At 46.9% G+C, this 26,489-nt stretch overlaps 1 protein-coding gene across 1 annotated transcript in view; it reads right to left on the reverse strand.

Moving 5' to 3' along the window:
• LOC109288803 (mucosa-associated lymphoid tissue lymphoma translocation protein 1-like) overlaps positions 1 to 25,993 on the reverse strand; it is a 60,340-nt gene extending 34,347 nt beyond the window's left edge. The window contains exons 1-8 of the mRNA XM_019504563.1: positions 25,484 to 25,993; positions 21,238 to 21,354; positions 19,500 to 19,618; positions 14,287 to 14,440; positions 12,884 to 13,062; positions 7,951 to 8,047; positions 3,064 to 3,090; positions 1,092 to 1,295 (exon numbers count right to left, since the gene is read on the reverse strand). Of these exons, the coding sequence (XP_019360108.1) occupies positions 1,092 to 1,295; positions 3,064 to 3,090; positions 7,951 to 8,047; positions 12,884 to 13,062; positions 14,287 to 14,440; positions 19,500 to 19,618; positions 21,238 to 21,247 (790 nt within the window). The 5' untranslated portion in view covers positions 21,248 to 21,354; positions 25,484 to 25,993. The remainder of the gene's footprint in view (positions 1 to 1,091; positions 1,296 to 3,063; positions 3,091 to 7,950; positions 8,048 to 12,883; positions 13,063 to 14,286; positions 14,441 to 19,499; positions 19,619 to 21,237; positions 21,355 to 25,483) is intronic.
• Between the last annotated feature and the right edge of the window lie 496 nt (positions 25,994 to 26,489).

Here is a 26,489-nt window from a genome sequence, read left to right on the forward strand (position 1 = left end):
TCCCTTCCGACCCTAGAAACTATGAAACTATGAAATGAGTTCCAAGACTGATACAGGAACTTTGTGGCAGAACCAGGGATAGAGTACAGTTATTTTCAGTAACCAGTAACTGCTTGAGCCGTGAACTGTAGTTCTCTTCCTGAAAGTCCCAGCCCCTTTCAGTATATGAATATATAGGGGTAGATCCAGTGGTGGGGGTGTTGCACCCCACTTTTGATTCCCACTCCACCCAAATTTTAAAACCAACTGCCTGGGAGTAGCAGTGGCATTTACGCTTAAGCAGTGCTGAGTGAGTCAATTGATTTCATTATAAATCTGATTCCTGGTAATCGCTCTCTTCTCTATGGGTGTTAACAACCCACTCTCCTTTTAACAGAGGAATAGGATGAGACAGACAAACCAGTTACATCGGTTAAGTTGATGTGTTCCCAAGAGTAAATCCCCTCCTTTTAAGCAATATATGGTTACTGTGGCTGTCCACTGCTTTTGAAGTTCAGAGGTAGTTAGCTGCATTAGTCGGAAGTCAGGCAGAAGGTAGGGCAGGATGGCACTTTAGACACTAACTGATCCATTCACAGCATCTGACAAAAATAGGTTGTTGCCTTTGAAAGCTCATGCTTCTCTAAACCAGTTAGTATGCAAGATGCCACTCTGCCCTACCTTTTGCTGTGCTTCTGACATTGAAAAAGTACATGCACAGTGCCAGATGAAGTTTAAGGATTTTTAAGACTATAATGAGCTGAGCAAAATAGACAAGAAATAACAATTTTTATCCGCTCGTAACTCAGGCAAATCTGACTGAGTTTTCATAGGGCTAGTAAAAGACCCCTATTGAACCCCAGGACTACTTTCCCACAATATTCAAAAATCCTGAGCAGAAAGGGGTCTGAGCTCTTTCAAAAGACAGCTGGAATTTATTTGTTTATTTATTTAAAGTAAAGGTGTTAGGAAACCTTTTCATAGATATCCCTGACTCTCCGCTAATCCCAACCATTGCTAACTGTCATGCTGTCTGAAGGGCTGGGTGACTCTTTTTTTGCCACTACTGAAAGGAAAGCTCCCTTTGTGGAGGTTCTCAGGTTGCAACTTACCATAGACCCCTTTTCCTAGGAGCTGCAGGAACTGATTGACTGCTATCATCATCTCCACCTTGTTCAGGTCCAGAAGCGAAACCACCCGGAAGCCCAGTTTCTTTAGAAGAAGGCTCAGTTCAAACACGTCTGTGATGGGAGCCATCAGGTTAGGATGATTCTGGTAATGGTTGTTGCCCACCAAAAGTGCCACCTTGTCAGTTGCTGCAGAAATATCAAATGACAACGAAAGCCATCAGTCCACACGCGAAGTGTCAGGACCTCAGTCAAGTAACACCAGAACTCCTGAGATCATTTTGATTACTCAAGATGACACTGCATATAAACAGCAAAACTACTGGTGCATATGGTATCTCAGGCCTGGAGTGCCTGCCTTCTCCTTTATATGCCATTAGGGTGAATCTGAATATGTGTGTGTATACACACACATATAATCTGAATATAGTATATATACGAATCTGAGGTGTGTATATGCACATACGTATATTCATACATGGGTTCCTGGATTTCTATATATGCCATACATATCCAGGGTGTGTTTCTATGTGTGTATGTATGTATATATACATATATAAATATAATCTGAATATATCATATTCAGATTGTGTGTGTGTGTAATCCAAATAATGTAAATATACACACACTTACATACTTATAGGTGCCTTATACATGTAACTGTGATATCAGTTGCAGTTTTACTCGTGTAAGATTTAGGCATCATTATAGTAGGGTGTGTGATCAATATGATCAATGTATTATACCATATATTTGGAAACACAGTTGTGCAAGTAACTTATTTTTAGGAAGTCTGTTGATGCCAAAGGCTTCAGTGGGGATAACATGGTTAAGGCATGCCAACTTGGTACGCAAAGGAACAATGCAGCATGCAAAGAAGGGATGCAGCCAGCATCACTGATGGCTGCTCTTGACTCCCCAGCCCGGATGACCAAGTATTTATTTACAGATGGTCAAGTGGGGACATCCTTTGGCATGAGTATGGAAAAAGGATCAATTTCAACACCTCTGGAGCCACCTCAACCACTCTGCCCCTGCATCTCTGTTGAGTATGTACCAAAACCAAAAAAAAACCCCAAGATATTTTACTTCATGTTTTTCCATGTCTTCTACTTATTCTAAATTAAATAAGAGTAAGAAAATAAGCATCATTTTGAAACAAAAAGAGTCAAAGGATTTCATTTGGCAAATGTTAAAATGAAATGCTTGGATTTTTCTTCCCTCCACCCCAAATTGTTTTTCAGAGGAAACTATTTGCTGATTTCAACCTGAAGTCACACACAGTTTCAGGAGACCCCAAACCTGCATTTTCTTCTGCAAATATAATCTTGGTCTGAAACATTTCCCCCAGTTCTATGTGGAAACACTGCAATGCTGCAGACAATGACATGTGACATCCTGCCATTGGCAAGTACTAGCACTGTAATGTCACCTGTGCTGTCCCTGTAGCAGTCATTTCATAGCTGCCTTCAGTCCTGGTGGAAATGTTAGAGAAAATCTGATTTTCATTTCGTGGAAGTGCTGGTTCTCTTCAATGGGCATGTTTACAAATGCCAGACACTGAGGGACCCCACAGAATAAGGCAGCAGGGGATAGATGGCTGTCATCAGCTTTCAGGCTAAGTGCCACTTTTTTCTGTGCTTCCCACTTTTGCATGTATGCTTCTTAATGGGCTGAATCAAGGGTCTGGAAAAGGCAGAGGGAGGGAATTTGGGCCACATAATAGACTCTAGCTATTTCAGTATGGTGGGAGTACAGGTTAGGGTCCAGACTGGTTATGATCAAGGGACTCCTAGCATGCTCTGTGTGCAAAGCTGAATATAAGTCATGTGCCAAGGGGCTACTGGAGCAAAGGAAAGGGGCTGCTGCCTTTAGAAGTGCATCCAACAAAACATCTCACAAACTCACTGCACTTCCAACACTGATTTGTTTTCAGAGGGAGAGGAACAGCACTCACCAAAGAATGTATCTGGCCAACACGTACCTGCAACGAGACAAGGAAAAATCAACCCCAAGCCTTCACCTCGGATCCCACAACGTTACTCCAATCACTTGTCTGGCACCAAGACAAGACTGGATCCAACACCACTGGGCTCAGTTCTAACACTGAACAACTGAGTAGATAAGAAGTTCAAGCTCAGGATGGAAGTGCTGAGGTTTCTTCTTGTATGCCCAGTGGTTGGCTCCATGCCCACAGTTCAGCACAGTGCTGTGGTTACCATTGTAGTTACCATGCACATTTTAAAGCACATGACTCTCTATAGCACTCAATTACTCCACCACACAGGCAGGTAAAGGCAAGTCAGAAATGATATATACTTCTACACAGGCTATGCATTTTGTGGGTCTGAGTGTGCTGTTTACCCTCTATGCCCCACCAAGATGGTAGCCTGAGCTTTATCCACCAATACCAGCATAACTCCACACTTATGGGGAGAAGAGAAAATCACCAACCCCTGCTTCGGGTGCAAAGCCCAGAGGGAGCTGTGTCCCTGCAGTTGAAAAACATCAGTTTGTTTCTTTGGTGATGTATCTCATCAGCTAACACTGCATACCTTTAAAAATAGTGTATGAACACAAAGGATGGCACAGCTCACTCCTCTGATTTGAGTGCCCCAGAAAGGTCTCTAGCACAGCATCACCCATGATCATGATTTTCCTGTAATATTTGGATTTTTTTTCAGAAAGCCCAAGTTCCTAGAGTTGTGGGATTAGTTGGGAAACTTGATTTTCATTCAAACAAAAAATAAATTCCTAGCCTGCAAGGATAAGTGGGAAAGACTAAAAAGGGAATTCTTAAGGGTGTGAAAAAGATAAAGTAAATAGCAACACTTCAAAAGTATTGCCTTTAAAATGATGTAATAAATCCCATGATTTTTAAAGTCATTCTTTTGATTTCAGAGGGCCTGACTCATCCGTGAATGTAATGGTGTAGACATATTCTAATACTCAGTGGAATTCCATCTGAACTAGTCTATTTGATGAGTCCTTTCTCTGTCAGCCTATATCTTGTGGTATTTGCTGTTAGATGCTTTAGGGATGCCTACATAGCCTCAGTGGGTGTCTGTAGATGTGCAGGGATGCTGCTCCAACAGACTATAATTACAGCACATCAGAGCAGATTTGATTAATCGAGTCTGCCAGTGCATGCTAATTAGCATGCTCCAGCACCCTCTGAGTCTCATGTATCGACATCTCTACATTTCAAAATGGTGGTGGGGGCACTTTCGCTAAAGCTTGTCCGATGAACTTTAGTTAAAGCACCCTGGCACCATTTTGAAGCAATAGAGTGCTGATACACGAGATGCTGCAAATGCTTTAATTAGAGTGCCCCCACCCACTCTTACCCCTGGAGCATGTGTAAAGATGCCCAATGTTTTCAGGTATTTAATTCAAGCCCAAACCCTATTTCAATCACACCCTTTGTCTTTTGACTACTTCACCAGCTACTGGGTGAAGAAGGAGGTACAGGGCTAGGTTCTTTGGGCACCTATACGTGTGCAGAGAGGCTGCTCCAATGCACAATAACAACGCGTCGGAGCAGACTCGATTAATCGAGTCTGCTGGAGCATGGTAATTACCGCACTCCAGCAGACCCCAGGTGTCACATGTATCAGCGTCCCCAGACTGAACTAGCTTTATTTAAAGTGCCCACCTTCCCCCTGTCTATTTTTCAATGAACTTTAGTTAAAGTGCCCCTACCACCATTTTTCAGCACAGGGACGCTGATATACATGACATTTCAGGCACTTTAATTCAAGCGGTTCTCAGAGCCACTCTACTTAAGCCTTCCCCACCCCCTCTCAGAACACACCTATAAACACCCTTTAGCTCTACCTCAAAGGGACTGGAAATCCAGTTTAACAAGGCACCTGGGGATTCTCCTGGCATATGCTATTTAAGTATGGTAATTTCCTAAGGCAGATGGCAGGGAAGAGTGGCACCTTCTAGACCATCTAATTTCATAGATTTCATAGACATTAGGGCTGCAAGGGACCTTGGAAGATCATCGAGTCCAGCCCCCTGCCCCAGGAAGTCAGCTGGGGTCATAGGATCCTAGCAAGAAAAACATCCAGGTTTCTTTGGAAGGCGTTCAAAGTAGGTGCTTGAACCACCTCCAGCGGCAGGCCATTCCAGACCTTGGGGGCTCGGACAGTAAAAAAACTCTGCCTTATGTCCAGCCTGAAACAGTCCTGAAGGAGTTTATAACCGTTCAACCTTGTCATCCCTTGGGGTGCTCTGGTGAACAAATGTTCCCGCAGGTCCTGGTGAACACCCCGATAAACTTATAGGTGGCCATCTGATCGCCCCTGAGCCTGTGCTTTTCCAGGCTGAAGAGTCCCATGGCTCTCAGCCTCTTGTCATAAGGTCTGTTTTCCTGAGCTCTGATCATACGCGTGGCTGTCCTCTGGGCTCTCTCAAGCTTCTCCACATCCTTTTTGAATTGTGGAGCCCAAAACTGGGCACAGTACTCCAGCTGTGGCCTCACCAAGGCCGAGTACAACGGAATAATGACATCCTGGGTTTTGCTTGAGAAGCATCTAAGGATGCAAGCCAGGGTTTTGCTTACTTTACCAGCTATAGCATCACACTGCAGGCTCATGTTCATCTTGTGGTCAATCCTGACCCCAAAGTCCCTCTCGTCCATAGTGCTAGTCAGCATAGTACTGCCAAGCCTTTAGACATGCTGCAGATTTTTCCTCCCAAGGTGGAAAATCTTGCGTTTTTTGGTGTTAAACACCATCAGGTTCTCATCTGCAAATTTCCTGAGCCTGTCAAGGTCAGCCTGGATTACCCGCCTGTCCTCAGGTGTGGATGCTTTACCCCAAAGTTTGGTATCATCGGTGAACTTAGCCAGTCCACTTCTGACTCCAATGATCACATCATTAATGAAGAGGTTGAACAAAATAGGTCCAAGGAAAGAGCACCGAGGGACCCCACTGGTGACAGGGCACCAAGATGATTGACTTCCATCAATCACCACCCTCTGGGTCCGACCACGGAGCCAATTCCCCAGCCTGTGGATCATGGTGGACCTGAGGCTGCAGTTGGCCAGTTTTGCCAAACAGTGATTGTGGGATACCAGATTGAAGGCTTTTTTAAAGTCAAGATATATGACATCAATCTCTTCCCCCTTGTCCAGGTGATAGGTCACCTGGTCATAGATGGAAACAAGATTGGTCAAGCAAGACCTACCCACAACAAACCCATGCTGGTTATCCCTCAGGGTGTTGCCATCGGCCAGTCCGTTGAGAATGGCCTCTTTGCTCATTTTTTCTAAGACCTTCCACAGGATGGAGGTCAGGCTGATGGGCCTGTAGTTTGCCAGATCCACTTTCCTCCCTTTCTTGAAGGTAGGCACCCCATTGGCTTTCTTCCAATCTTCGGGGACTTCACCAGAGCACGAGGAGCTCTCGAAGATCTGTGCCGGAGGCTGAGCTATGATGCAGGCCAGCTCCTTGAGTACTCTGGGGTGTAAATTGTCAGGGCTCACTGACTTGAACTAAATTCACAGAGGCATAAGATTTTGTAAATAACAGCTTACTTTTTTGCAGGGAGAGCCCAGTCTTTGTCCTCCAGAACTATTCTGAACAAGAAATATTAAGTTTGCATCTCAATTGACCATGATTGCTAGTGAGAATTGTGAGGCACATCCTAATGCAACAGGTTTCCTATGATGCAGCTAAAGTTTCCTCATAAACAACTCTTTTTCTAAATCTGAAACAGGCAGAAGACAGATGGTTAAGCTCTCAGCATTCCACTGTTTTCTTGTTCTGGGATTTTTGAGAAGTACAGATCTGCTGAAGTGTTAAGGCCCAACTTGGTTCCAGTAAATCCAAAAAAAAAATCTTTGCTCCTAGATTACAAAGGAATTTCACTCAACTCCTATATAGAACTCTGCACTTTGCAGGCTCCTCTAAAATACAGGCTCCCCTTTTCAGTCTTTTTACAGGGCTAAATGGCATTTCTTTGAGTAGCTGCCCAGACATGTGGGAAGACTGTCATTTTTTCCCTTATAATTATAGACCCACTTCCCTGGCTAAATTTGAAACTTCTCTTATCTTGGAATTCCAGGAATGCTATTATCACAGTTCTGGGTGGCTTGTCAGCAGGGGCCGGTAGATATCTACATCCTCAGCTGGCAGGAGCTGGCACAGTTCCACTGGGGTTGCTAATTCAGATCTAGTATTTCCTGGGTGTGAGAAACTGTTCTGCAGATTGTTTCCCTGACAGCCAGAATAGGACTGCCAGCACACTTCCTACTTCTCTCCAAATCCGTGCAATGTCTCTCTGCATTTGTTCTTGCTGGAGCTACCAAGATAGGTTTTTCAGTTCAACAATTGCCCCTTAAAATGCCTTTATGAATGCAGTCTATGCCTTCTCCTTGCATTGTCCCTGGGGATTGGAATGTTGTCCACCTGCCCAAGATACACTTCACCTCCTATTTTTCAGAATGGCAGTTCAAAATCTAGTGCCTGTTTTCTGGATGCTCTTGAAGAGTCTCATATGGCTATAAAGAGCCTTACACTGAGCTCCCAAAAGTCAAGGGATCCAGAATTAGAGGTCTCTTGCACTGGCGTTGGCTGCTGAGGCTTGTCCCTGACCAGGGGAGGAATCAATGCCCAAGTCTAGCATCTTGGATCACCAAACCCAGGGCACTCAGTCCACTGCTTACCCCACAAGGCTGACCCAGAGATAATGCCTATGGCACTGTGTTTGTTGGCCCCATCCCTGCAGTGTGCAGCCCCTCCAGACCAGAGCACCCAATCCATCTCTCCTCCCATTACATTTCAACCTAAACACCACTTTGTAATGAAGCAGGATGTTATGCAGCTGTGCTCACCTATGTGAACGTCCACCGCATTGGTCCAGTGTTCTCCGTGACTATTGGCTGCACAGCAAAGGTATGTGCCAGAGTCACTGACCTTCGCAGAGTTGATCTAGATGGAATGAAATTAACATCAGATTATTGAGATCTGGTTTTGTGGCCCCATGTTCCAGCTTCTGAGGCCCCCAAACTGCTGAAGCCCAAAAGGTTCTGCCTTTCACATTGCTCTCAGGGCCAGAGCAAGGCACTGAATGCAGATCTCCTGTCCCAGGCTACCACCTTAGCCACAAGTTTCCAGGTACAGGAGCAATAAGAAACCAGTAAGCTCTGGATTCACTAGTTTAATGTGACCATTCCTAATGCTTCCATAGGAGGGCTGGGGTTAGTGTTATCACCTCCAAGCCTGGCAGAACCCTTGGTTAATTCACAGGATTCTTGCGTAACAAATGATCTGCATTGGCACCAGAAGAGAGAAAGGAAGTCCAAAGGAAAATAAAAACTTTACTGGAATTCAGACTCCAAACCTTTCAGAATTGAAGTCAAATTTTATCCCTGAAGCTAAACAGAATGTGGTTAATGTGCATGGGAATACACAAATATGAAATGAGGGTTCCCCAAATAGGGACACCTGGAGGCAGATGTCAACACAAGCACTCTGTGAAAGGCTGCAGACAAAAAGGGCCAGTTTGGGGTAATTCAAGAACATGTGTTCTCTGGTTTGCACTGAACCATGCAGCACAGAAACTGCCATGAAAACAAGGGTCAAGGCCACAGCCTGCCATTTATCCTGCCAACACTGTGTCTACCTCAGAAGAAAAGGGATTGCACTCCTACTGTGCAAAAAGGCAGCTGGAATTGTAATGGGTGTTAGCTGGCTGGAGTGAACCCTAGCAGGGCACACAGCGGGAAGCCTTGCACTCACATGGACCTATTGAGACATATCCATGCTACAACTGTCCTGTCCACACTAGAGTTTTTTGTGGGGGGGTTTTTACTGATTTTTAAACGCAACACAAAAATCTGAAATACATGTGTCAACTACACATATCAACCTAAACTACTTACATGTTTATCATAAGCAAAGAAGGGGAAGAGAGAGAAAAAAGAAAGAAAGAAGGGGGAAAAAAGGTAGGAGGGAGGGAAGAGGAAAGGATAAAAAGACAAAGAGAGAAGTGTGCAAAGAGAAATAAGCTAGTCACCAAAGTATTCTAAAGAAATTGTTCAAACTTGTGGAAGCAGTTATGCCTGCAAAACCTGACCCTCTTCACAGATGCCAGTTGCATCATCAGGGCAAGGGTGACTTGTACATTGGTACCATGTTTTGACCTTTGGAGATGTCCTGATTTTCCAGCACAGTAATATAATCCTGGATGTCACAAATAAGGCCCACTGTAAGAGTGCAATCTGGGAAGGTTTCAATTAGAACGCCTCAGGTACATACCCAAGAATGCATGTACTTACCAAAGGTATCTGTGCTGTACTCAAAACCATATTAACTCTGGTTATCATTTCTTTCCAAAAAGTATTGATAATAGGGCCTGATTTCCACTGGGATCCACACAAGCTTTTTAGCACAGGTTAACCTGAACCTGTTAAAGGGCCCCTTTTCCCCTGGAGAAGATGAGGCCTAAAGTTGTTTCTGCATGTTCAGTAGTGAAGAGTGATACAGATAATACAGTGTATAAGGGACACTGAAAGAAACTAGGAAATGGTACATTTCTACTGAAGAACCAAGCCCTGAGTGGGATTTCTAAAACACCACCCTGCAGTCAGCTGAGAACCTGGTGTGTAGAGGTACAATTTACAGCCCTGACATGGTGACCAGATTTATGCAGTATCATAGGGCGCTTGCACACATGCAGGGAGCCTGCTCAGAGATGTTGGAAATCCTGTGTGTCGGAGCAGATTCGATTAATTGAGTCTGCTGGAGCACGTAAATTGAAGTGCTCTGGCAGCCTCACAGGTGTGCATCAGTGGCGCAGCACGTCTCCACGATGAGAAAATGGCAGTGGTGTGCTTTAAAATAAAACACGTTTGATGTGCATTAGTTCAAAGCACCCTGCTGACATTTTCACAGCACAGGGACATGCTGCACCACCAATACCCATGACATGCAGGTACTTTTAATTAGTGAGTCACTCTAATTAAAAGTGCCTGGCACCACATTGGGAATACATGTAAAAATGCCCATAGATTTTAAGGTTAGAAGGGACTGTGAAAACCCTTTAGATTGATCCCACACATCACTCAACAATCCCCACTTCCTACCCAGCATCCTGTGGCAGAGCGAGGACAGCATTTTCGGAAATGCCCAGTCCACATTTAAAGACTCCAGGTGATTTGCCCTTGAGCAATTAGAGCACTGAGCAGACTTAGCAGCTCTCACTCACTCTTCAGTTCCACCTCCTCCCCGGTCCTGGCTCTTCTCACCCAACACAGGGAGATGCTGGGCCACCTACTTAACTCACCTCAGAGGACAAGGACTAAAGTCTTCCTCTGGAGCAGTGATTCTCAACTGCAGATCTGCCAGATACTTTGAAAGATGCCAGATCCTTTCAAAGGTGCCATGAGTTGTGAGGAGATAAGCAGATAAGCACAGGTTCAGGCTTGTCCCCATCTGGTTGATCCCCTCCCCTCCCCACACACTGGGCCTGTCATACATCATTCATTTTTGAAACTAGGTACTTCTCAATTCACCCAAGTTACAGAGGAGTTCTTTGAGCCAAAAAAAGTTGAGAAACACTGCCCTGGGGCTCAGAGCCTGTCTGCCTCTTCTAGTCCCCAGTCTTGTATCCAAACTGTGAACCAGCTGCTTGCTCAGCCTGAGGGATGTCCAGGAGCCAGCAACATTTTCCTGTCTGGGGCCTTAACATAAAACTTCTACAGGTAAGTGCCATCCCCTAGGGCAGAGGTGACCACATGGACAGTCGGTGTGTGTGGCATGCAGCATGCTGGGGAGGGGACAGGCAGTAAAATGGTAGATAGAACAGGGAGCAGCAAGCAGAGCAGCAGAGCAGGAAGGGAGCACAGGGCAGAAAACAGAAAGATGAGCAGCAACTTGGCCAGGGAACCCAGGGCAGGAAGCAGAAAGCAGACTAGCAGCTTGAGCAGAGGCAGGGGATCAGAGTGCCACTTATTAGCCCAGCAGCTTCCCTTTGTGTCACACCTGCCAAAAAGGCTGGCCCCCACTGACCTAGGGTCTTGCTTCTCCAACAAGTGAGGGCCAATCAAAAAAAGAGGGGCAGGCCCAATTAGGAAGATAACTAAGTCAGCTGCCCTCAAGTGTCCTCCATTTAGCCCTCCTGCACCTTCAGCCAACCTTCTCCACACATCCCCCAAGAGGTCCAGATCCCAAACCCTGCAATCTGCCAGTTTCCCCAGATGTATCCCGTCAAAGAGCACAGGCAGAGCATCTTGCCCCAGAGATCAGACAGCTGGTAAGATCTGGTGGGGGACCGGAAGAGATGAGGCTGTTCTTTAGGCCCATTTCCTAAGCCAGGGAGACAAAGCAAGAGTCTGGCTTGACCTTCTTGGTAAAATAAGTAGAAGGCAGAGACAAAAAGACCAGCACAAATGGGTTGTGCTTAAAATAATTTGGGGTTTTTAAGGCTTCAGCTACAGCTACAAAACTGTGATGACATCCTAATTAGTTGCTATCAGGACAGAGGAAGTGGCCAGAATGGAATCACAGCACACATGCTTTCAGTTGAGGAATTACACAATGAGGTTTATGCTTTTTTCTGGAGGTTGGTTCTTGGGGAGTCACTTGGAAACCTGTTGATTGGACTAAACAGCTTTGAAGAGGGGGAGCAAGCCACCATGGATGCCACCAGTGGGGCCACCACCCCGCTGCGCTTTGTTCTGACCCATAAAGGTGCCCTGGTGAGACCAAGCCAAAAAGAGGAAAGTAAGTCTGGGTTGATCCTGAAAAACAACAGCTGAGATCTGAACCTGAGGTTCACCCATCCCCAAGCAACGTCATCTTCCTTCCCCATCTTCTTTCACTGCTTTCCTATCTTCCCCTTCCTGCATCCTCTCTCTGCCTGGCTTAGCTGGCCAAAAGGATGTGCTTTTGCAACACCTCTATAATGACGAAGGCAGTTAAAAACAGTGGCTTCAAAAGCCTGTCATGGGTAAATTAGCTAGTTGCTAAAGCAGCAAATACGATTATGAGCCATGACTGTTATTTTCCAGATGAGAGGACCAATACAGCCCTACAGTCATCTAACATCTCCAACTACTGGCACACCAGAGCCTGAGCACCTCTCTCCATATGTGGCACCCCGATCACTCACTCACCAGTTAAATGCCTCATGAAGCTAACCCTCCCAGAATTAAATTGGCTTTGTTACAGACTGACATAACCACATGGATTTCTCAGGGAAACACACCACTGCTTTGAAAGAAGCCACACGGATCTTCTGTCGTCCTTCATTATTGCCTCTGAAAAAATCCCAGCCATCCAAGGGACAAGGGAGATACTTGGGTTCTGTTAGGCAGCCCTGCAGACTCAAATACCACAAAGAGTTCATACCTTGTCTGAAGGGGAATGTACCCAGGTGCAAAGTGGTTTCTCTAGGGGTGGACAGACTGGAAGGGGCAAGCGCTCCGTGGCAGAATGGCTGATCACAAAAACCAAAGCCCTGGGAGCTGAACCTTGTCTGGCCACCACCTGTGGTACAGAACCATGTTCCACATGGCTGCAGAAAGTCAGAGAGCATCTTGGCTTCTAGCAACAAAGATGTTGATAACATACTGTTACATCAATCACACAAAGGCCTTTCCTGCCTAATCCTATCAGCAGATGAACTTCCAGACACCACACATGCTACACTGTGACTGATTGGGGCTAGAGGGTTCTCTTGTGTTCATGACCCAGCTATGTACACTCTTTTCCTATGCTCATCCCATGTTGCCAAAGTTTATAAGCCATTTAAGACAATGTTACCAAGAGTTTCTTCTTCTTCTTATCCTCCATGGGTTTCCCATTGTGATACCACTGGTAGTGCGGAGCTGGGATACCCAGGGCTGCACACTGGAGCTGCAGTTCCTTGCCCACTTTCACCTCCAACACAGTTGGGTTGATGACTAGGACTGGTTCTCCTTGCCACAGTTCCGGGAGCAGGTCTAGAAAGCAACATTACAAATGAATGGCAATAGTGTTCTTCTCATTGGTCATCGTATGGTAAGAAGTGGCTCCTCACAGCAAGGCTCCATGCCAGCAGGGTTGCAGAGCGCCAAACCACAGCAGAGTTCCCATCCATCCAGTGTACTTTGCTTTCACCTTCAAGGCATGGCCTGACTCCCAGAGCCTCTCACCATCCCAAAGCAAGCCTCTCCCTATCAAGCAGTTTCTGGAACTGCATCATATTTTCACTCTCCAGAACCCAATTCAAGTCAGCCAGTCTGGCCTGCAGTGGACTTCATTTCCCAGTAGCCCCTGCCCACATCGCTGCAACCAGTTTTCTTGGAGACCCCAGCAGCAGCAGCACCATGACAGCGAGGGACCAGGGTTTCCATGGAGAGCAGCCCCAGCAGCACTGGCAGGGCAGGGAGCTGCTCTGGAGCTGGGATCTTGAGGTGGTGACAATGTGGTCCAGAGCCAGGGCAGGGTGGGCAGTAGATTGTGGCTCTGCCCTGGCTCCAGGCCACACTGTCACCGCTGCAAAATCCCAACCCCGGCCCCGGAGCAACTCCCTGCCCAGCTGTGCACCCTGCCAGTGCTGCTGAGGCCAGTCTCCATGGAAACAATGGTCCCACACTTGAACAGCACCCTGGCTCCTGGGGTCTCCATGGAAACTAGACATAGCAATGTGGGCAGGGGCTGCTGGGAAACGAAGTCCAGCTGCTGGCTGAATCTGCCATTTTGCCCACCACTGGTCTACAGCCACCCACTTCTCTGAACACACCTTTCCACGGCACTCCAGCACCAAGTGAACATTTTAAAGCCCTTTAGGCTTAAAGTTATCTGGTTTACTTCGTCCCAGTTTCTAAGACTTGCTACTTCCCCCATCCCATTGCAGATTTCAAATGGAGCTTGATGTGGCTGGGAATTCTGTAGAAAGTGTTATGAACAGGGGGAGTCAAACACTTGTGGAAAGATGACAGGATTTAGTTTACTCAGGAGCACAGACACAGCTGTTTGACTTAAAGATGTCTGCATGGTCACTTAATTGAAGCCAGCTTTTCCTTGGTACCTCAATTTTATGGTCTGGCCCCACATATTGCCAGGGAAGATCCACAGGCCTGGAGGGTCTCTGTGTCCTAAGAGAAAGTGAAAACCCGGCAGAAGGATTCAGGTCAAATGCACAGGAAGGCACAGGAAGGCAAGAGGGGAAGAAGTGCTCGTACCTCTGGCAATATGTTGATGGACCTCCACTTTCACCCAGTTAGAGAAGATGATGTTTCTTTGCAAGTCGTTGATCCTGCAGATGTACAGCTGGGTTTCACTGGGAGTGATGAGCAAATCTGGCTCAGTGGCACCAGTAATTTGGCAGCAAGCAGACTAAATAAGGAAAGAAAATGCAGGCAGTGGGAAATAGCAACAAATCTTCCCTCTTCACTGGTATGTCTGTAACCACAGGACACCAGCAGGCTCTCAGGGAGGTATATTAAAGTAGAGAAGTCCCTGTCAGCTATGTTGATAGATGAGGCAAAGAAGAGTATTGGGCAAGTGAGCCCTTTTCACAGCTCTCAGCAATTCTTCAGCCTCAGAGCCCTACACAGTCATGGCAGCATCCTCCCAGACCCCATTCTCTTGGTTGTTTTCTTTCCCATCCTTCTGGTTCCTTGACTGGCCCAACCCAAACTCAGCTCCATTGTCCTACAGCACATCCAACAAGACGGACCAAAGCAGCCCACTGGTGGGGAAAGAACTGATCAGAATGAGCTAAGGAGTCAGGCCAAACTGCTTCTGTGGTCTTGAACTTGGGGCCTTGGCCCACCTTGTTCAGCCACTCATCCCAGTGTTTTACTTCCTCAGCCAAGCTTTGGAGTGGACATAGGTGGTCAGAACTTATTATCTGGGCCCAGCCACCCACCCACTCCCTACAACAAAAATGGCCAGCCAGGGTCAGTTTACCCTTTACCCAAGTGACACAGGGAAGGAAGTATTTGGGCAACAAGACTCAACTTTGTACTCAGGCTGCCTCACCCTTGGCTTATCTCTGCTGGATTCTCTGGCTACCTGACCCGGCTTGCCTGTGGACCCTGAGAATGGTGACCCTTTAGCTCCCTAACCCAATTCTGGTGTGATCTCCCGGATACCTGACTTGGCTCGCCTCCTGACCCTGTGTGCTGCCCAACCCTCTGGATCTCTGACTTAGTTCCCCAGATGGATCTTCTGGCTTCTTGACTCCCCTACACTACAACTCTACATGCTCCACTCAGATTTTGGTTGCCTCTTCTGACCCTGGTTGAACCCCAGACCTGGCCACCCATGACCTGGCACAACTGCTGCCAGATATCACTTTGTGGGGAAAGGGAACTGCTTTTTCCAGGCTGTGCAAGTGTGCTGCAAGTAGCAATCCACTGAATGAAACAAGCAGGCAGAGCAGAGCACTCCCCTTCCTTTCACTCCTGTTGTGTTTGCTGACCTGGTCGTAGAAGCAAGATTCATCCTAATAAGAAAGTATAGCCAAAAGCCCTGATTTAACAGGGGCCCTTTCCCTTGCTAAGAAGGGACTGCATGAAAACCCTGCTGATGTGATACTGCTAGGAAAGTAAAGGTGATCGTGCACATGTGTGCCTGTATATGCAAACTTGTGTACATATGAACAGGTATATGTGCATGTGGATGTAGACATGCAAGTGTGTGTGCATGTATATACATGGAGGGGAGAATCTGCCAAGCAAATGGCCATTCCTCTCAGTTTCTAAGTGTTTTCACCTTACATGTTAGTGTATCATGATAACACTTCGGCAGAGGAGAACTATGCCTATGCCCACGAGGGAAGTGTCACTGTCCTCTAGTACTTCAACACCCAAACCAGAGACTCTCAACCAGGGTGCTGCAGCACCCTGGGCTGCCCTGCGATCCTTTCAAGGGTGCCCCAAATTGCCACACAATGATAGCACTGTTAGATGTGCAAACATGATTCACAAGCTAAACACAGAGGTTTCAAATAAGAATCTATAGAATTAAAAATATTCTAACTAGTTGTTGTCTTTGAGTTCTTTGCACAGAAAAACTGCTGTTATTTCTATAGACAAAAATATGGGAAAAAGAAGAGCTAGCATTTTCCAAAGGGTGCCTCAAGCCTTAAAATGTTGAGAACTACTAACCCAGACATTGCACTGAGCTCTGCTACAATAAATACTCGGAGCCTGGTAACCAAATACCACGCATTTTGTGTCACTGCCGATTCCTGTGAGCACGTAGGGTCAGCTGGTCTCCCTACTCAGTGGGAGAGAAGGAGAGCCCTGCCCAAGGAGCTAGTCCCAGGGATAATGCTGACATGTAGCACCAGGCAGTGGAGGGGCAGGGTTTGGGAGCAGAGTAACAGCTAGTTTCCTGTGCAAGGGCAGAATCCCTGCTCACAGTCAAGGGCTCCTGCTCTGTGCAGTCAGTTTCCCATAAACATCTGGTGGGAGAGATCTGATCTTTCTTGGCTTTCATGCCTTCCCAACAGTCCATGCCCTTTCCTGTCTCCCCCTCTTTCCTACCCCCTTCTCCTCAATGAGGTGATTTCAGCTTCTATGTGATGGCCCTTGCAGATCTGCTGCTTTCTTTCTTTTCACTTTCTTCCTTGCTTGGCCTCTGTCACTGAGCAGGCTCCTTCCTTCCCTTCTCCTGTCCAAGTCTGCTTCCCCTGGCTGTATTCTCTCAGGACCTGGCTGCCTTTCTCTGATCTCCATTGTACCTCCCTGAGCAATACCTCCCCCTTTTCCATCACTCACACCTGCCATGACATGTAGCCCACAAGCCTCACTGGGATTTTTGGCCTCCTCTTTCACATGCTAGCCTCTTTCCCCTCTGCTAACTCTGTGGTCTACAGGTTCAAGTCCTTCTCGCCTGTATCCAAGTCTTGTTTTTCCCCCACCTACAGGTACTTGCTTTCCCTTTGCCTATGTTCTAGTCTCTCAGGAAGCTGAACACCTCTGGAGAAGATCTAAAACACATAGGGTAGGAGGGGGTGGGGATGGGGAATTCTCCACCTACCGGAAACCCCCCTCCTTTCTCCAAAGTCTGCTGCAAATTTCCTTGCTAAACAAAACTGTTTATCTATTAATAAGTACCTAAAACATAATAAAAAGTGATAAATATAGCTAATATGGATTCTCAGAGGTAAATCGTGCCAAACCAATACAAATTCATTCGTTGACAGAACAATTAGCCTGGTAAATAAAGTAGAAAGAAGTATATGCAATAAACCTTCACTTTCCTACAGGTCTTGACACCATCCCAAGTCATTTTGTCATAAGCAAACTGGGGTGTAAGTGAAAACCAACAGCAAGTGGAAGCACAAGAGGTGAAAAACTCCTCTCAAAGGGGAAATATCAATGGTCCACTATTCCACTGGGCAGACATCTCAAGTGGGAAATCTCAAAGATCTGTGCTGGGTGTGGTCCTGTTCAGTATTTCAGTTAATGACTTGGATGACAGAACAGAGAGTACATTTATACAATCTGGGGATGACACCCAAGTAGGAGGTGTTCACTAGCATGATGGAGAACAGCCTCAGAACTCAAAACTATCATTACAAGTTGGAGAAATGAACCCAAATCAAAGACAAATTCAGTTAAAAAAAAGGAAAGTACTACTGTTAGGCAGGAGAAATTAAATGTACAAATAAAAACAGTGAATAATTGGCTAGGCAGCAATACTGAAGGAAAATGATCTGGGGATAAATGTAGATCAAAAACTGAATGAGAAGCTGTTGCAAAAAGGCAAATCTCATTCTGGGAGCTAGCAACAGCTGTGTCACAGGTAAGACATGAGACATAATTACTCCTCTCTATTTGGTACTGGGAGGCCTCACCTGAATACTACATCCAGCTCTGGACATCATATTTTAAGCAACACAGACAACTTGCAGAGTTGAAAGGACAGCAACAGGAATAAGAGGGGTAAATAATATGGTCTTTGCACAGCAGTAGAAAAAACTGAATTAGTTTAATGCAGAAAAGACAAGAGAAGGGGGACAAGACTATAGTAGGCTTGAAGTGTTGTTGTAGCCATGATGGTCCAGGAAATATGCAAGAAGGAAGGCTTTTTTGGTGATCTCTCTTTTATATCAGAGATGTTAGACCAGCTTTCAGGCATAACATGCTCTTTTTCAGGTCTGGGAAAGAAACAAGCACAGCCTAAGCTTAATAACAGAGTTGTGTGTGTTAGCCAGAGACTTGCAAATGGCATATCTCCTGGGAATCACAGAACCATAGATGAGTAGGGCTGGAAGGCACCTCAGAAGGTCGTCTAGTCGAACCCCCAGCTCAGGGTAGGATCATCCTGGTTTAAATCATTCTAGACAAATGTTTCTCTAACCTAGTTTTAAAAACTTTGCAAACAATTATCTCAAACAACTATCAGGCACAACACCCAACACATCAAACACACACTAACTTGCCACAGGTAAAGCCTGGAGAGGAAGGCACCGTCACTGTCCTGCCACTCTATGGAGAGGAAATAGTTGCTAATTATTCTCAAGAGATCCAAGGAAGAGGAGGATGTTACATTTCTTGCACAAGGTTAGGCAATAGGCACTAGCTGTCAGTCACTATGTAATCTGGCTTCTTTTGCTTTCATGTTGTGGATTTTCCATTGTAAAAGGTGAATTTCGATATGATAACATTCTTCCATTACATAAAAGAAAGGAGGAGTTAGTGTGAAGTGAGGCAGAAGGTAGGGCAGGGTAGCACCTTAGAGATGTACTTGTTCAGAGAAAAGGTTTTAATAAAGGAGATCATGACTGTTTTTTGTGGAAACAGAAAGAAGACAAGAATAAATCAGCTTAATTTGCAGCAAAAGTGATTTGGCTTGGATATCAGGGAATACTTTCTAACTATAAGAGTAATGAAGCGCTGGAGCAGGCTGCCTCATGATCACTAAAGCTTTTTAAGAACCGGTTAGACAAACTTCTCTCAGTGGTGGCCTAGGTATCAGTGTCCTTTCCGCAGTGCAGGGGGGTTCCTGCCTCAGTACAGAAAGCATAGCTTCTTCGAGTCCCTTTTATCTCTCAATTTCTCTGAATCTACTCCATGTTTCTCTGCTCCTGTATCCCCAGATACTAGAAACCTGTCCTCTCTTTTCAGCTCCTCAACCTCAGACCCATGGTCTTTCCTTGTTCTCTGCCCCTTGGCTACTTTGCCTTAGCTGATTTCAAATTCCTTGCAACTGTGGTATTCCTTTACTCCTTGCAGTGGGCCCCATGCTCCAACCCCTCCCTGCTCTTGTCCACACAACCAGTTATACAGGCCGCTACTCAGGCATGGAGGCTTTGCCGTCCCAAGACTAAAGGGCATTCTCTTGCTTGGTCATTTCCAGAGCTGCCATAAACATGGTTTAGGGAAAGGGCGCTCTCTCTCCTGCAGTCAGAGATGGGACTGGCTTTCCCTGGTCTTACCTGGTGCTGGGAGAACCACTGATACCGCAGGGAAGTGCAGGCCTCCGCTCTACATCGCAGAGTGAGAGGGTAACCGGCAGGGATGGAGGCAGAGACTGGCTGCTCGGTGATCACAATGGCTACGTGGAAACAGAAACAGCCCTGTTAGGAAACCCAAGGGCCAGACAAGACAGCAGAAGAGGGGCCTGGCACACAGGGCCCTCACCCATGCAGGGTCTTCTCTTTGCTGTGGAGCAAAGGAGGCCCTGGCACAAGGCAGGGCACTATTTTCTTGGGTATTTGTTTGGTGCCCGATTGAGGCCTGTCCCCACCTGGGTGTGATGGAAGAAAGGATGGTACCAGGAGCCTTCATTCAACACCTAAGGGGCAGGGTACTGACTGCAGTCCCTGAGCATGGGCCCTGGCAAGAAGGAGCATTCAGGGGCCACAGGCTTGCCTTTCTCTGTGACACCTCATTGAACTGGCCAGACATATGACAGGGGTGCTGAAGAAACAGATTTTGAAAGCCGACAGGCACCCAATGCCTAGGATATGGCGCACTGTTTTCAAACCCAGAGGGTTTAAACACCTCTGGACCACAGACCTTTTTGATCTGGCTGACAAAGCAGACCTCATTGAGGCCTTGTCTATGCCCCCTCCAAGCCACGCCTGAGAACTGCACCCTATGTATTCAGGCCTCCTCAGCATGCACCAGGGTCCTGAAATGAAGCAGTGTAGCTGCTTTAGAGGCCACTGTGAGCACACGCTCAGAGGCACGCTCAAGCTGTGCATCCTGGAGGTGCTTCTTGGTGCACACTCATGGGATGAATCAAGTTGGCTAACCTGCCTAGTGTCTGAGCACTGGCATGTGCAGAGGGGAACCAAACAGACAGGGTATGTCTCTTATCAGTGCTCCCAGGCTTGCCAAAGACCCTCCCAGGCCCTCCACAACTCAATAGGCCCTAGTAGCTTAGCAACATAGAGCATGTGGCAGGCAGCTGGTATGAAAACACCCATTGTCTCTCCACATTTCAGCCCAAGTTGAGTTTAGGAAGAGAAACAACACTATTGTTCATCACTGACATTAAAAGTCATGAGTCAGATCCCCAAAAGCCTAAAATTGGCTTAAACATCATCAGAATTAAACCACAAGGAATGCAGAGTTTGTTCCATTTGTCTTCTGGTGCCTTTGGTGCAGGGGAGTTCAGGGCTCAGGTTTTCTACATTTCCTCTGCAAACAAGGTGCGGGTAGAAATTTGTTTTTTATTTTAAATGGAAGCAAAGTGTCTCCCACCATCATGTGCCTACAGCAGCTGGGCCTTTAAAACACCAAGGATTGGATAATCTTCCACCTAGTACAGGCCTAAGTGCAATCCTAATACACCCTGCTCAAGACTCTAAAAACCACCAGCATTCCTCTTTCTATAATACGCCATCATCTTAGCCTTGAGACTGTCACAAAAAATTAATCAGCAGGAAGTGACCCACCTGCCTTCTGCATCAACTATTTTTCAGGGACTAAGGCTAGGTGGAATTGGATGGCACTTAGGCAGTCAAGTCTACTTAGATGTCTATTAGACAAAGAAAGTTTTGTCCCCAAGTCTCAAGAGACTCACTGTCCCACTTCAAGCTGGCAGCATAAGGATGAGCACTTCAACCAAGCCAATAAGCTCTGGGGAGCAGGAGAGAGATGTGGCAGCTACTATAAGCTGCAGCAAAGGCAGAAACTGTTTTCAGACTTTGCCAAGGTGCTGCTCACCTTTCAGCATCGCTTAATGGGCAACTTGTCCTTCCCAGGGCACAGGCAAGAGCCCAGCCTCCGCAGCCATGCGCTTCACCCCTGGTAGCTCTGCCGTCCAGGAAACAGCACCTGCCTCTGGAAAGAAGCAAAGAGTTCTTGTAAGACAGGAAACCCTTGGCACCTGTGGCAGCAAATCAAACAGAGGCAGCTAGGTGTTGCCTGATCCATCCTCACTTGTAGCCCAACATGAAGTAGGAGCAAGAAGCCACCTGCTTACTGCTTTACCCTTTACTTTGGCTACAGAGAAGCAGGCACATGCTCCCCACAGACGGAAGGAGAAGGTGGAACAGAGACAAGTGAGCGGCACTGGGAACTTATGGCCTTAGCTCTCCTAGATGAGGAGAATGTGGGGTGGAAGGCAAGCAGAGTTGAGAGGGGGAAAACGAATGTGTGGCTCAGATCACGGGAGCCCAGAGCTCTGGTAGGGAGGTAGGGAGGAATGGTAGTAAGGAAGAATTAAGGCTCATCAGAAGTGGGTTAGGCAAGGAGGTGGAGGGGGAGTCAGAGTTGTCCAGGGAAATGGGTGGGGAGGTGTCTTGATCTCTATCAAGGGGAGAGAGAGTACAGAGCTTTGTTACAGGGGAGTTCCTGGAGCTAAATAAACTAGGAGACGGGGGCGAGAACTGGGCAGCTAGGGTCCTGCTGTTCAGCCTGCCTTCCTCTGGTGCCTGTAGCTTTACTTGTCTCCCCTATCCCCTTCACCCACAATTTTCCTCTCACCTAGCCTCTGTCCCTGCAGCTGCTCCATCCAGTGTGCTACAAGCCTGGATCTACAGCAGCTTAGAGCAACTATACTATACTAAACTGGTATTTCAGCCACACCATAGACATGCTCCTTATGTCAAGGAGGTGGGCATAGGAAACTTGGATGATAACATCGGGGGAACTCTTAGTTGGACAGATTAGTTGGCTTCACCCCCTGTGGGCTGGGCACGATGTGGACATACAGTCTGTTGTGAAACAACCTAAGGACAGGCCTTACAGATCACATTCAGCCCTGGGGAACTCTCATGGTTTCGGTGGAAGCACTCCAGGGAACACCATGGCTCAGTCATAGAATCACGGAAAACTGGGGGTGGAAGGGACCTCAGGAAGTCATCTAATCCACCCCCTTGCTCAGAGCAGTACCACCCTCAACTACAGCCAAGCAGTTGTCTACCCGGGTCTTAAAAACCTCCAAGGATAAAGGTTCCAGCACCTCTCTGTTCCAGTGCTTCACCACCTTCCTAGTGAGAGAGTTTTTCCTAATATCTGACCTAAACCTCCCTTGCTGCAACTTGAGATGATTGCTCCTTGTTCCATCATCTGTCACCACTGAGAACAGTTTAGCTCCTCCTCTTTGTAACCACTGTTTGGGTCTGTCTACATGTGCAATTACTGTGTATCAATAAACTCTTGAGCTAATTGCACCAGAGTTTTTTGCTCCCAGGCATGCTGTTTGAACATGTTCCCGGGAGCAAAAGACTCAAGAGCATATGGCATTATTTGTGCCCAGCATGTGGAGCCCGGTCAGAGCAACCTAGGCTGGCAGGGGACTTGGGGGTCAGCCTGCCAGCCCAGGGCTCCTCCGACTAGGCTCCATGTGCTACGGAGGGGCTGACTGAGGCACAAATGCCCATGCAGCTAATAAACTCTGCAGCAGGGTAGTACAGGGTAGTACTGATTTTACAAGTACTACCCTGCTGCAGAGTTTTTTTTGTGGGCAGCAGCGCACATTTGAATGCTGCCCCAGCTGGCGGGGGCATAGGTTGCTTCAGTGCAGGGGCTAGCCAGCAGGCAGCCCCCACACTGAAGCACCTCAAGCAGCTGCTTCACAGCACATGGAGCCTGGTCGGAGCAGTTCTGGACTGGCAGAGTGACCCCCAGCTCGGTTAGCCCCACACTGAAACACCCTGTGTTCCAGTCAGCCAGGACATGTACTGCTGCACGTGAAAAAATTCTGCAGCAGGGTAGTACTTGTATATACAAGCTGCAGCGTTTATTAGTAATAGGGGTGCACATGTAGATACTGAGACAGTTACTGCACAGTTAATTAGTCAACTGCACAGTAAACATCTCATGTAAACGTGCGCTTCAGGTAGTTGAAAGTTGCTATTAAATCTCCTCTCAGTCTTCTCTTCTCCAGACTAAATAAGCCTAGTCCTCTCAGCCTCTCCTCATAAGTCATACGACCCAGCCCCCCAACCATTTTCGCTGCCTTCCACTGGACTCTCTCTAGTTTGTCCACATACTTTCTGTAGTAAGGTGCCCCAAACTGGACACAGTACTCCAGATGTGGCCTCACCAGTGTCATATAGAGGGGAATAATCCCTCAATCTGCTGGCCACGCTCCTACTAATGCAGCCCAGTATACTGTTAGCCTTCTTCACAACCAGAGCACACTGCTGGTTCATATTCAGCTTATTATCCATTGTAACCCCCAGGTCCTTTTCTGCAAAACTGTTGCTTAGCCAGTCAGTCCCCAGTCTGTACCAGTGCATAGGATTGTTCCATCCTAAGTGCAGGACTTTGGACTTTGTCCTTATTGAACCTCAGGGCATTTCTTTTGGTCCAGTCCTCCAATTTGACACGGCTTCTCTGAATTCCAGCCCTGCCCTCCAACATATCTACCACTCCCCCTGCTTGGTGTCAGATTATCAGATTATGATTAATTATGATTACAATTGCTGTTGCTGTCTTACCATTTTGAATAGCTCCATAGATCCATCTGGCCTAGCATATTAGTAGAATGAAACATAAAACACTCCAACAGGCTACAATTCATGAAGTATATCCATGAATTTTTCAAACCAGGTATTTTATTATAGCCCCAGTCCCTGCCTGCACTCACTGCTGTGGCTGTAAAGCAGGTTCTTTGTGCAGTTAAGCTTCTAGCTTTTAAAACATGGACTGTATTAAGACAGTAGCATGATCAGCTTTGCTAACAGCTCCATCATATTAAGGCTTTCAGATGCACTGGTGATGGACTCACAATTAGTGCCTGTCAGAGGCACTCAGTCCTGGTTGGCTCAGAAGCCCCCTGAGCAGTCAGCATTAAGGAAAAGAGTAGCAACATATCCCATAGACACCGCTCAGTGAACTGCAGCAAACACGCTCCAGTTCAAATTTTTAAAACCCAACAGTACTTTATAATACTGTAGCACAAGGGTTGCATTAGTCACAGCTGCAGGAAAGACTACCTAACACGGGCTGTCAAAAGACGAGAATGCTTTGATAACCTTTTCCGTGACGAGCCGGGGGGGGAGGTTTAAGCACAAGCCAAGGGATCCAAGGTCAGAGTATCTCTGACCTAGAAAAATGATACACATGTACAACTAACAGTGACCCTGATGCTATGAGCATTTAGATGGGCAAGTGCTAGTACAGTAAATGGGGGAACAGGACAACTGAACTCAGAGGAACCAGATTCACGTACAGGGCAGCCCGAGGGCAAAGGGGAGGAAGAGACAGTCAGGAATGTGTTAAAGGGGTACAAATGGCCTTTAAACTGAGTGTGCTGCTAACATTGCTTATTAGCTATATTCATCTTGTTTAAAAATCAAAAAACATAACGACCAGAGTTTTGTTTATAAATTCCTTCACCTTAACAGCAAGTATGGACTGTGTTTTTTCTGACAGGCAGTAGCACAACCTTAATGCTTCCCACATTTTGCTCAAGACAATGCCGGAAGATGTAAGGAAGCAGTGCAAGCTTTGCCTTGTTTTATGCCATCCTACCACATGGTGATTTTAATAAAATGATTGCAGCAATACTGAAAAACAGACCTCTGACTTTCTCCTGTCCCCAGCTTAGGCCTCAGGGCTGGGAGGAGCTGAGAGCATCTGCAGCTTGGGTCCCATTTGTGATCTGAAAGTATCATTTCTCCCATTTCAGTGCTTTCAGATCCCTCATAACTTTTCAAAGGCACCAGCATTCACCAGCCAGTGCTTAGAGACACGGCCTCTCAGGTCTCCTAGAGAAAAACCCCTGTCCCCATCAGTCCCTGCCAGACAAGCAGAGGATTCTGACTCCCACAAGTTACGTCAAAGCCAAACCCCGGCATCCAGCCAGCAGGGCAGCGTGCGCAGGCAGGGAGGCTGCCAGGGGGAAATCACAGAGGCCGGTCATGTGCCTCTTTCTTCACTGCGCAAAGGAATATGAAAAGAGCTACAGAGAGGAGAAAAGAGACCGGTTCTGCCGGGGGAAAAGCACTAGGGGACTTACCAGGCGGTTAGCAGCCGCTTCGCAACCTGCTCCTCGGGAAGGTTCCGACTGTACTGAGCATTGGGGATCCAGCACTTCCTCATTTCTGCAGTGACTTGGTGAGGAGTCTCACACCAACACACAGGCTGAGTCACTAGCCAATCCCAAAACAAGCCTAAGTGCAGAAAGTGAAACTGGGGGAAAATTCAGACTGCCAGCCAGTCTCCACCCTCTGAGTGAGACTCTTTGGAGCTAGCTCAGGAAGCGACACCCCGTGCTAGCTCCGTATGAGTGGACATCTCTTCACAGGCGACTTGAACACTTTTCTCTGTCACAAGCTGCCCGTAGCAGGGGATTTCCCAGCCGCATTCAAAGACTGCCTATGAATCAGCACTCAGATTTCTTCTTTTAGCTCAATATTTCTTAAAGGGATAATGAGCTATAACAGTAGCAGCCATTAGCCACAGTACTGCTCACGGCTACTGCACAGACAGACGTGCTCACAGAAGCCCTCCACGATTCCTGCCCAGCCACAACCTCTTCCCTGCCTTCTGATGAAAGCGCCGCATTTCTGAGCTGACGAGCAAGTTATGCAAGGGAATAATGTCGCTTGTCACCTTTTTACTTTGCCTCAACCAGCGTGCACGGATTCCAAGAGGGCAAAGAGCAGGACGCAGAACCCGCAGCAGGAGATGCTGGCTTAAGGTCAAAACATGGAATTTCAGCTCTACAGAAAATGCTGACATTTCAGAAAAACCTTCTGTCTGGTCTAGAACAAGTGTTACAATTTTCAAAATTCCCAGCAGAAGGGAAACTCCATTCTATTCCCATTCCTTTTCCATTTCACAAGAACCAAAGCATTTTGGCTTGATTTTTCCAACACTAAGCAGAGCTGGCTGCCTCAAATTTCCTGGGCCCTCTTGACTGCCATAGATTCCTTCTGCAACTCCTGGGGCCTGTGGAATGGGAAGCCTACAGTACAGATCTCCAGCCATAAGTGTCAGAAAGGCTGAGAAGCCCTGCAGGT

Source organism: Gavialis gangeticus, unplaced genomic scaffold (assembly GCF_001723915.1).
Source record: "Gavialis gangeticus isolate Ggan-Ray unplaced genomic scaffold, GavGan_comp1, whole genome shotgun sequence".
In the NCBI taxonomy this organism is placed as follows: domain Eukaryota; kingdom Metazoa; phylum Chordata; order Crocodylia; family Gavialidae; genus Gavialis; species Gavialis gangeticus.